This window comes from Adiantum capillus-veneris, chromosome 8 (genome assembly GCF_014529385.1).
Source record: "Adiantum capillus-veneris isolate H3 chromosome 8, ASM1452938v2, whole genome shotgun sequence".
Classification (NCBI taxonomy): domain Eukaryota; kingdom Viridiplantae; phylum Streptophyta; class Polypodiopsida; order Polypodiales; family Pteridaceae; genus Adiantum; species Adiantum capillus-veneris.
This window is the reverse complement of record NC_140938.1, coordinates 81231000-81240795: the sequence shown is the minus strand read 5'-3', so window position 1 is coordinate 81240795 and position 9796 is coordinate 81231000. Positions and strand designations below refer to the sequence as shown.

Genomic DNA, 9796 nt, shown 5'->3' with positions numbered 1-9796 from the left:
TTCTGTTGTTATCCATTGTTTCTGTGTTTCATTCTGTTTGAGTGAGTTTCCATTTGTTGAGTGAGATTGTCACGCACATTGCACTGAGGGGTACCCACACTGTAGAGAGCACGACACATTATCCCCGCTACAGGTGCTCTCATTTTGGCGATCACGCTAGGACCTCAACTGAAGTCTCACTCTGTTGAGTAGCTGGTTTTCTTCGCTTCGCCTGTGAAGCTTGTTGGTCTAGTCCAGTTTCACCCTTGACAGCTTAATCTAGTTGGTCTAGTCTCTCGCCTTGCTGGTCTGGTCCTCTCTCACCCTGGTCCACCCAGTCCTCGTCCTGGTCTAGTCCTTCCTCGTCCTGGTCCAGTCTAGGTGGTCTAGTCACTCGCCCTGGTCTAGTAGAGTCTAGACCAAGGTTCAGCCAAGTGAAGGTCGTCTTACCCAAGTGAAGGTATTCTTGCCCAAAGCTTGGTGGGGTTGGCGGTTACTGCATGACACATACAAGGAGGTCATTGGAGCGTCAAAGTGCACTACTGAGTCCTCTGAAGTACTACCACAGACGGCGTCAACCCTTGGTGCCTAGTAGAAGCATATTAACCCCATCACCCATACCTACTCATACGGCTACCTCCATTCCTTCGATCGGTTCTACATCCTCCAGGTCACCTTCTCCGGTAAGGCTCTCCCCCATTTTGTTACAGCAAGCTAGTGATCAACAGACTCAGGAGCAAGAGGCCATGGAGGAGCTCACAAGTGTTGTGGCAAAGGTGAACATCAAGTTCCCTACCTTTAAGGGTCTCTCCACAGAGGATGCAGACGACCATGCTCGGAGGTTTGTCTCTCTTTGCAAAGGTCGTGGCCTCAACAGAGAAGACGCATACCTGGTGCTCTTCCCGTCCACCTTGGATGGTCTTGCAGATAAATGGTATAGTCAGTTTGCTGAAAACCACTTTACTACTTGGACCATGTTAAGACAGCAGTTCTGTGAAGCTTTCCGACCAGGGGATTATCAAGAGAAGATTCTAGATGAGTTGGCCAACCTGTTGCTCCAGCCCAAGGAGACATTTGCAGAGCTCATGACCAAAACAAAGTCCCTGGTCGCCAAGTTGCCTCAGCAACCAGGGGAATTCATGGTGAAGAAGTGGGTAGAGAAGGCTCTTCCTAAGACTTCTCAACAAAAGCTTAGAGAAAGCCTCCGTCCTGAAGCCAGTCTGGAAGACTTTGTTGCTACTGCTACTAGAAAAGAGGGAGCAAGAATGCAGTTCATTGACTCTCCTCAGTTAGATACTGCCCCTATACTCGTGGACAGTCCATCAGACCCCTTGACTTCTTTACGAAGGGAACTGGAAGCCCTTAAGTTACAGCGAGCTCTTCAAGAGGAGAGGTCCTTCTCTCTTAGACAAGAGAAGCCTCCACATCATGAGACTTTGGAACAGATTAAGCACAAGCTAGAAGAGCTCAAGTGTCAGCAAGACACTAAGGCTACGGTTTGGTGTAGCTCATGCCGCTCTCCAGGGCACCCTCCACAGGAATGCCCCCTTCGGGTTTACTGCCACTTCTGTGAAAAATCTGGACATGAGGACAAGGATTGTTACTACCTCAAGGGATTGCGAAAAATACAGCAAAGTCTTGGTCCTTCTCTTGAGCAAGGGCCAGCACATGCATCCAACATTGTTTCTCCCTGTGGCCATCCACACCATATGCCACCTTTGCTGACAGCCCCTCCTATGCAAGGTATGCAGAGCACTTTTCCCTCTCAGAGCTTTTATCATACCCATGCTCCCTCATCTCCTCAAAGCTTCTATGCCTCCACCTCCAACTCAATGCACTAGGAGCAAGGACCACCTCGTACTTCGACTCGCCCTTTGAATCGGCCCATTTTGTCATACAGATGCGGGGAATATGGGCATTACCAAAGCAAATTCCCCCTGCCAGAAGGGTTCCCTGCTTGCCGTCATTGCCCTGAATCGAAGGATCACTACAATAAGGATTGCCCTAAACTTCATGCATCCACGCCTTTGAACTCAAGTCAAAGCAATGATTTTGCCTTTCCCAAGCTCAATTTGATAGCAGTTAGCATTGTTTCTCAGCCGCCCCCTTCTACCCACATGGTTACCCTTAAAAATAAGCTGCCGCAGTTGGCAGAGGAGCCATCGGGCATCCTCACCCGAGCCCAAAGAGCTACTCTCGGTCTTATCATTCCAACAAGTTCAACTACACCACACATTCTCACACCAGTGGATACCCTACCTGCAGAGCTGTTAACAAGCCATCCCCCAGTGCCATAAAAGAATCCAAATCCTTGCTCTCTGATATTGATGAAGCTTTCTTGGAAGCAGTTTTCGATCTGCAGAAGATCAAGATACCAGAAGAACAACAGGTAGAAAAAGAGAAGCTTACAGCAGAGACAGTCTTGAAGAACACTTTCCAACAAGTGTCCCTTTATGACATGTTGCAGCTAGATGCAAATTTTAGAAGTGACACCCTTGCTGTTATTCAATCACTTTATCCTGGAGCGGGTCCTAGTGGCGGGCACCTCCCAGTGCGACCATCAGAGTCCTATATGATATCCAATCCTGCTGCTCCACTCACTGATTATAGAAGCCCTCGCCTGACAGTGTCCGTTTTAGGTCGGCAATTCTCAGGAGTGATAGTGGATGGTGGATCTGGCATCAACCTGATGCCCGAGTTCACTATGTTGGCTCTAGGTCTACAGCCTACTCGCCCTGCTCCCTTCATAGTTATGTTGGCCGACCAGCGGACAGTCTACCCAGTGGGCATAGTGGACAATGTGCCTCTGCAGGTACAAGACTTTACTTTTAACCTAGACTTTGTTGTGGTTCGTCTTCCCCAGGTTGAGGGCGGATTTCATTTGCTCATTGGAAGACCATGGCTGCGACACACTAAAGCACTTCATGATTGGGGAAACGGCACAATGTGGATACAAAGTTCTGGCTCCTCGATGCAACCCATCCTCTTAGAAGGAGGTATGGATCCAGTGGTGCAGCAAGTTTCTTTGTCAATGGAAACCAACCCTGAACAAGAACAACCTACTACACCTGAAGGGTCAGACAAAGATTTGATGGAGTGGTTGGAGGCTACCAAATCTATGCCTTGTTATGAAGTCTCTATTCACTCTTTGCCTGAAGGTACACCCTCTTCAAATGGTTCCACAGTAACTAAACCTAATGGGCCACCTAAGCCTATGAAGAAGCATAGAAGCAATAAGAAATCTCCTCTACGGGAGTTCACACCCCCTCAAACATCAACACCTTTGGTGTCTACTTTCCCGACCAGAACAAAGCTCTCCTCTGTGTATCGCAAACTCCCTTCACAGAGTGCGTTTCGCAAGATGACTTCCAAAATCAAGATCATGATAGCTATATTACTAATGATAGTTGTGTGCTCCTCGGTTGCCCCTATCTACCCTCCCCCTTGCCCTAGTCCCTCCCCCTCACCCACTCACCCTCGCCCCTACCCACCCCTACCCTCTCCCTCACTTACCCTCGCCCCTACCCTCCCCCTTTCACCCCTACCCTCCCCCCCACTTACCCTCGCCCCTACCCTACCCTCCCCTCACCTTCCCTCGCCCCTACCCACCCCATCACCCCCGTCCCTACCCTCCCCCTCTCGCCCCTACCCTACCCTCTCCTTCCCCTCGTCCCAGCCCCCCCCCACCCCTACCCTCCCCCTCCCTTGGCCTTTGCCTAGTCCCCCCTCGCCCCTACCCACCCCACCCCCTCTTGCTCCTACCCTCCCCTTCCCCCTTGCCTCTACCCACCCTCTCCTTCCCCTCGTCCCTAGCAAGCCCCCCTCGCTCCACCCCTACCCTCACCCTCCCTTGGAATTGTGATGCTATTTCTTGTTTGGCAAGCATGCTTGTCAGTTCGACCGAAGGTCTGCAGGATTACAGAATTGCCTAGAAAACTTGGAATTCCCATAGTCACGGCAACATCCTCCATTGTGTGAAAACAAGGTCCATAATCATGGGTAGCAACAAAGATATGATCCCTTCCTTTTCTGCGATTCCAGTATGGCATTTTCCTAGAGACAAGCTTCACAGTTGACCCTAATAGAGATCGGGCATGCCCTAGAGAAGGGAAACGTGATGTTGTGCTGAAATTGCAAGATACATAAACTGGCATAAAAAAGTAGTCTGCCTCTACAGGCTCTAAAGTCCTGACAGGACTAGAAAGCAATCTTTGATGTATGGCGACTTCGCCAGCAAATAGATGGTTGGAGCATTGGTCATCTTTCAGCCAATCCGTATTGAAAGAGGACAGAAGGTTATAAATGTAGATCTTGATGTCATTGGACAAGCCCAGTGGGTTAATCAACCCATTGCTGACTGCTGAGCTATAGTTCTGAAGACTATCTGACAAATCTACATGCAACTCTTTCAATCCACCTTTAGGCCTGGCCAGCATAAATCTCTCTTCCTTAAGGTCCATGATGGAGAGCTTTGAGACGGAGCCCGATAAAACTGTACTATTGACAACTTCCACCACTCGCCCCTATCTAGCCCTCCCTACCCCCTCAGCCTCAGCAAATTTTTCGGGTTATTGTCATCTCTCCTTTCGAGCTTATGGTCATCCCTCCTTGCGGTGTTACTCGGGCTTATGGTCATCCCTCCGTTCGAGAAGAGTGTTGTTGCAAAAAGTGTGGCAAGGTTATCTGCAAGCATGGACCAGGTCATTTTCCTCTCACTATGGTTATCAATAATAAAGATGCGCTGGATCCAAACCGAGCATTATCTCTTTGCTGTGGAGCTTTATTCTGTTTAGCCAATTGCTATTCTTGGATTATGCAATCATACTGAGTCCCACCTATCCAGAGGCTTAAAACATTTGCAAGCAGTGCAGTGTGTCTAAACTCCACTTTTGGGCCTAGAACCTACTTCAAGAAAGATGTGCAGATGCAGTACCTAATGGTTTTCTTTCACAGTTTTTTCAGTATTTCCTCTCATCGAGACGGTGAACGGTCTTGTGGCGGGCAACCTGTAGGTAGCAGGCTACAGTGTCACTTTCATAGGACACAGTTAGTACAGTTGGTCTAGATTGTTTCACACTGGACGGACCCTCTGGGCTGGAAGTGACATGTGGCAGTGGCAGTGGCAGTGGCAGGGTACTGATGGTGGTCTAGTGGACATCGTGGCCAGGTCACCACATGGCTGACATTTATGAGCCGTTGGTGGCCCTTTATGGTGGTACATATGAGTAGTCGTTTTGGGCCAGTGGCATTATCTTGTACGTAGTCGTCTTGGTAGCGAGTCTTGGTAGCGAGTCTTACACAGAGCACCTTCGCACTCACCCTGCACATCTGAGCATCGACACCCCCATTTGTACTTGTGAGTCCTGGGTTGGATCTGAGTGTGCTGCCACGCCAGAGTCTGTACATGGTTCTTTGAGATAGTCGAGTCCACATGTTCTGGTCCACTGTTGTGTCTCTGTTGTTCTGTTGTTATCCATTGTTTCTGTGTTTCATTCTGTTTGAGTGAGTTTCCATTTGTTGAGTGAGATTGTCACGCACATTGCACTGAGGGGCACCCACACTGTAGAAAGCACGACACATTATCCGCGCTACAATCACTCATATGAGTATAGCTTAGCTTAATAATTAGCATGATAGAGGAGATGAGCATGCATTGAAGCTTGGCTCTTGGTTGAATTTGCATCACAAAGCCTAGAGTTGTTGGTGTAGGCCTCCCTTCTCACAAGCTTGGAGTAGCTGGTAAGCTTTCCATTAAAGCTTGAGAAGGAGAGAGAGTCTTCTTTACTTCACACATGAGATTGTGTGAGTGTGTCTGCGATAATGCCTTGCAAAAATCAGCCCCCTCTCTCTCTTGGTCGACCCCTCTTGCTTTTTTCTCTTGCTAGCATCCTATTGGACCTCCCCAGGCTTAGCCAATGGTAATTAAGCAGCATAAGTGATAGCCTTCTGACATATGTCCCCCTTTCCCCTTTTGTGAGAGCTTTAGGTAATTATTTAATTCAACTAAACTCTCATTGGACCCCTTTGCCTCCTAGCCAATAGGAATCACGCAAGCCATTGGGCTATTGAATGCTCATTGGTCCCCTTGGGAGACTGTCCAATAGTCTTCTAGAGAGCTTAATTCTTATTGGTTCTTTTATTAAGTGTTTTTAAATCAATTAAACTAGATTTACTCTAGCCTAATTCTCATTGGTCCACCTCCAAGGCCATCTAATAGGATTTGAATACACCTTGTGGGCATCTGGGATAGGGAGCTGACATGTGTCCCTCATTCCCTTTGTGTAAAGGGAGCTTTTGTGTGTGTGTGTGTGTGTGTGTGTGTGTGTGTGTTTCTCTCTCATCCCCTACTTGCAAGGATCGCCCCCTCCTATGTAGGGATTGATAAAGACTTTTGGGACACACGCAAAGCATCCAATTTCCCTAGTGTTTGGCCTTTGGACACAACCTTTGAATTTTGGAACCTTAGCATTTTGGAAGTCTTAATGGGTTGAACCTTAGGATATTTTAAGCCCATTGTTGCACATTGCTCTTTTGCAGATGTCCCCCCCTTTGGATCCCCATTGTGACCCAGTCTGCTAGCTTAACCAATATTTTAGCTTTTTCTCCCCCGGCACTTCCCCATATTAAATGATCAGTTTAACATGAGAAAATCGTTTAAGAGAATTAGATATTGATTATTATGACACACACACACACATATATAAATATATATTGTTGCATCATTAAACATAAAAAGAATTACCATACCAGCATTGTGTGATCAAAAACTTGAGAGCATACTACTTCACAAAATAGAGGGAGAGGCAAAATGGGGTTGCCTATTTTTTATGTGGAAACTTAAGGATTTATAGAATGGGGATTGCACTACGAGGTTGGCTAAGTATGAAGGCAACATCCATTGCGATCAATGTAGGTTGATGTATTACCATGTGCTCCTTAGGTTGCAAGCCCAAGACATGCACATACACATAATGTGCTTACAAGCAATGTATGACTTTTGAGGTATCACACTTTTTTGAAAATGTGTACATGTACAACTTGGCTCGTCTTTGATATGAACATCATAACAACTTTTAGTGAGTATACAAAACACAACATGTTTCTTTTCAATCATAGAGACTTCCTCTAAGAAGGTTGCAGCCATCACTACAGCTGCCTCAATCCTTTTCTATGCTTCTTTTGAAGTACCATGCCTCCACTTTTGTCACATACTACTTGAACCTCCTCCGCATAGCGAGGAAACCCTGTTTTCCTTGCAGTTTGGTGTGCTATACCAACCACTTGAAAACCTCCCATTGTAAGACTAGCGAGATCTTCTCTTGAAACTTTTGTCCCCCTTGCAATAGGCCAGATCATTGGGGCTATCGATGACTCCTTCACCTAGCTTTTAACTACCTTTGTGTGCTCCACATCATGATTGCAAAACCACAGCCATTTCTCTATGGTTGTCTTTGTAGCATCTTTTTTACCAAAATCATGGTACGACCAAACCTATATCATGACTTTTAAGAGTTTTATCACAATTTTTCATACCCACAACACCAAAACACTTCCTATTCCAATAAGTGGGCATTCTGCACAAGGCCCATTGTTCACGTGGAACATGAGCTTCCTCTACATAGATTAACTGCTTTGTGTTGCATGTGCTTAGTTGAGCATATAGGGGAGTTCCTTGTAGATACATCGAGATTGGGGCTTGTGCTTCATTGTACTTGGACACTTATGTGTGACTCCAAGGCATATCGGCATCCTGTCACTAGAGGGGCGGTAACACCACTGATGTTTTAGTGAATCTTGTTTTCATTTATTCTATGGCAAGCTTCTTAATCTGGTAATATCATATTTACAATTTGTTTATTCAAATAGGTGCTTGATCTTACAAGGTGTCTTTGGCATTGTGTCGGTCAAGATGTGTTGAGCTATGACAGAGAGAGTGGGGAGAAAAATTTGGAGAGGTTGTTTCCATCATATTGTTGCTATGTATTAGATGATTGTGTTTTCCCCACAGAAGTTGTAACATTTAATGGCCTAAAAACTTGTGTGTAGCGGAAATTAGCATGAACATAGTGGGCATTTCATTAGAATAGATTCCTAATGAGAATTACAAGAGTGCTTGGGTGGAGAGAGCAACAAAAAGCATAACACCTAGTTAGATAGCATGAAAAATACTTTCAAAAGAGAGAGAAATTAAGCTATTGACAACAGTTGAGGACCGGATTTGCATGGAGCCGGTCCCCCCTCCAAAAGGCTTTGTATTATATTCTTTGTGTTCCTTCAAGACTAGCTAGTGCAATGAAGATGAAAGCTTCATGCACTAAGCAAAACACTTATCAAATACAACATTAATTATCCCCGGTCTCAGACCCAAGACTTCACACACCTTCGAAGATGGTGAGAGCTAGCAAGGTATGAGAGTAGATTGAGAGGAAGGAGTATCTTACAAGAAAGATGTACATCTCCTCACATAATCACTCATATTAGCATAGCTTAGCTTAGTAATTAGCTTGGTAGAGGAGATGAGCATGCATTGAATCTTGGCTCTTGGTTGGATTTGCATCCACATGCCAAGAGTATGTCGATGTAGGCTTCTATCTCACAAGCTTGGAGTAGGTGATGAGCTCTCCATTAAAGCTTGGGAAGAGATAGTCTTCTTTTTTTCTCACATAGACTGTGTGAGAGTGTGTGTGTGTGTGTGTGTGTGTGTGTGATAATGCCTTGCAAAAATCAGTCCCCTCTCTCTCTTGGGCGAGCCCTCTTGCTATTTGCTCTTGCTCTACCCTCATTATACCTCCCCAGGTCAAGCCAATGACTATTAAGTAGCATAAGTGATAGCCTTCTGACATATGTCTCCCTTTTCCCTTTTGTGAGAGATTTAGGTAATTTAATAATTTAACTAAACTCTCATTGGACCCCTTTTCCTCCTGGCCAATAGGAATCAGGCAAGCCATTGGGCTGTTGAATGCTCATTGGACCCCTTAGGAGACTCTCCAATAGTCTTCTAGAGGACTTAATTCTCATTGGTTCTTTTATTAAGTGTTTTTAAATTAATTAAACTAGATTTACTCTAGCCTAATCCTCATTGGTCCACCTCCAAGGCCATCCAATAGAAATTGGGTACACCTTGTGGGCATCTGTCCTAGGGAGCTGACATGTGTCCCTCATTCCCTTTGTGTAAAGGGAGCTTGTGTGTGTGTGTGTGTGGCTTTCTCTCTCATCCCCTACATGCAAGGCTCACCCCCTCCCAAGTAGGGATTGCAAAGACTTTTTTGTACACACACAAAGCATCCAATTTCCTTAAGGTTGACCTTTGGACACAACCTTTGAATTTTGGAACCTTAGCATTTTGGAAGTCTTAATGGGCTGAACCTTAGGGTCTTTTTAGCCCACTGTTGCACATGGCTCTTTTGCAGATGGCCCCCCCTTTGGATCCCTATTTTCCCTCCTTTGGATCCCTAATGTGGCCGATCTGCTAACTTAACCAATATTCTAGCTTTTTTGCCCCTAGCACTTTCCCATATTAAATGATCAGTTTAACATGAGAAAATCGTTCAGGAGAATTAGATATTGATTATTATGACATTACCTCTCTCTTGAAATCATAGTCGTCCTCGACTATGGTGTAGAGAAGATAAAGCATATTCATGAGTCCTTTTCTTAGCGGGTAGAGGATCCCTATGTTACCCTACGACATAATTCCACAATGGACGACTAGTCCATTTGGCGCTTGAGAGCCTGAAGCTGCCGCAAGCATGTCTGCACATTAGTCTTATCAGTCTTCCATAGTAGAGTGACAAGCTCTACTTGGTGTTTGGGAGAC

General features: G+C 45.8%; 1 protein-coding gene and 1 pseudogene across 1 annotated transcript; one reads left to right on the top strand and one right to left on the bottom strand.

Annotated features, from left to right (window-relative positions):
- Window positions 1–477: 477 nt before the first annotated feature.
- On the top strand, window positions 478–2276 carry LOC147452439 (uncharacterized). The gene is made up of 2 exons (XM_086519253.1): window positions 478–1289; window positions 2079–2276. The coding sequence occupies exons 1-2, from the start codon at window positions 480–482 to the stop codon at window positions 2274–2276; spliced, it is 1008 nt and encodes a 335-aa protein (XP_086375379.1). The 5' UTR covers window positions 478–479.
- Window positions 2277–3788: 1512 nt separating this feature from the next.
- On the bottom strand, window positions 3789–4439 carry LOC147452438 (putative glucuronoxylan glucuronosyltransferase IRX7 pseudogene; annotated as a pseudogene).
- Window positions 4440–9796: the final 5357 nt, after the last annotated feature.

Bases quoted from the DNA above. Each gene is read 5' to 3' on its own strand.
- LOC147452439 (XM_086519253.1), top strand. From the start codon at position 480: ATGACACATACAAGGAGGTCATTGGAGCGTCAAAGTGCACTACTGAGT. The intron at 1,290-2,078 runs GTGGACAGTCCA...ATTGTTTCTCAG, and splicing joins TAGATACTGCCCCTATACTC to CCGCCCCCTTCTACCCACAT.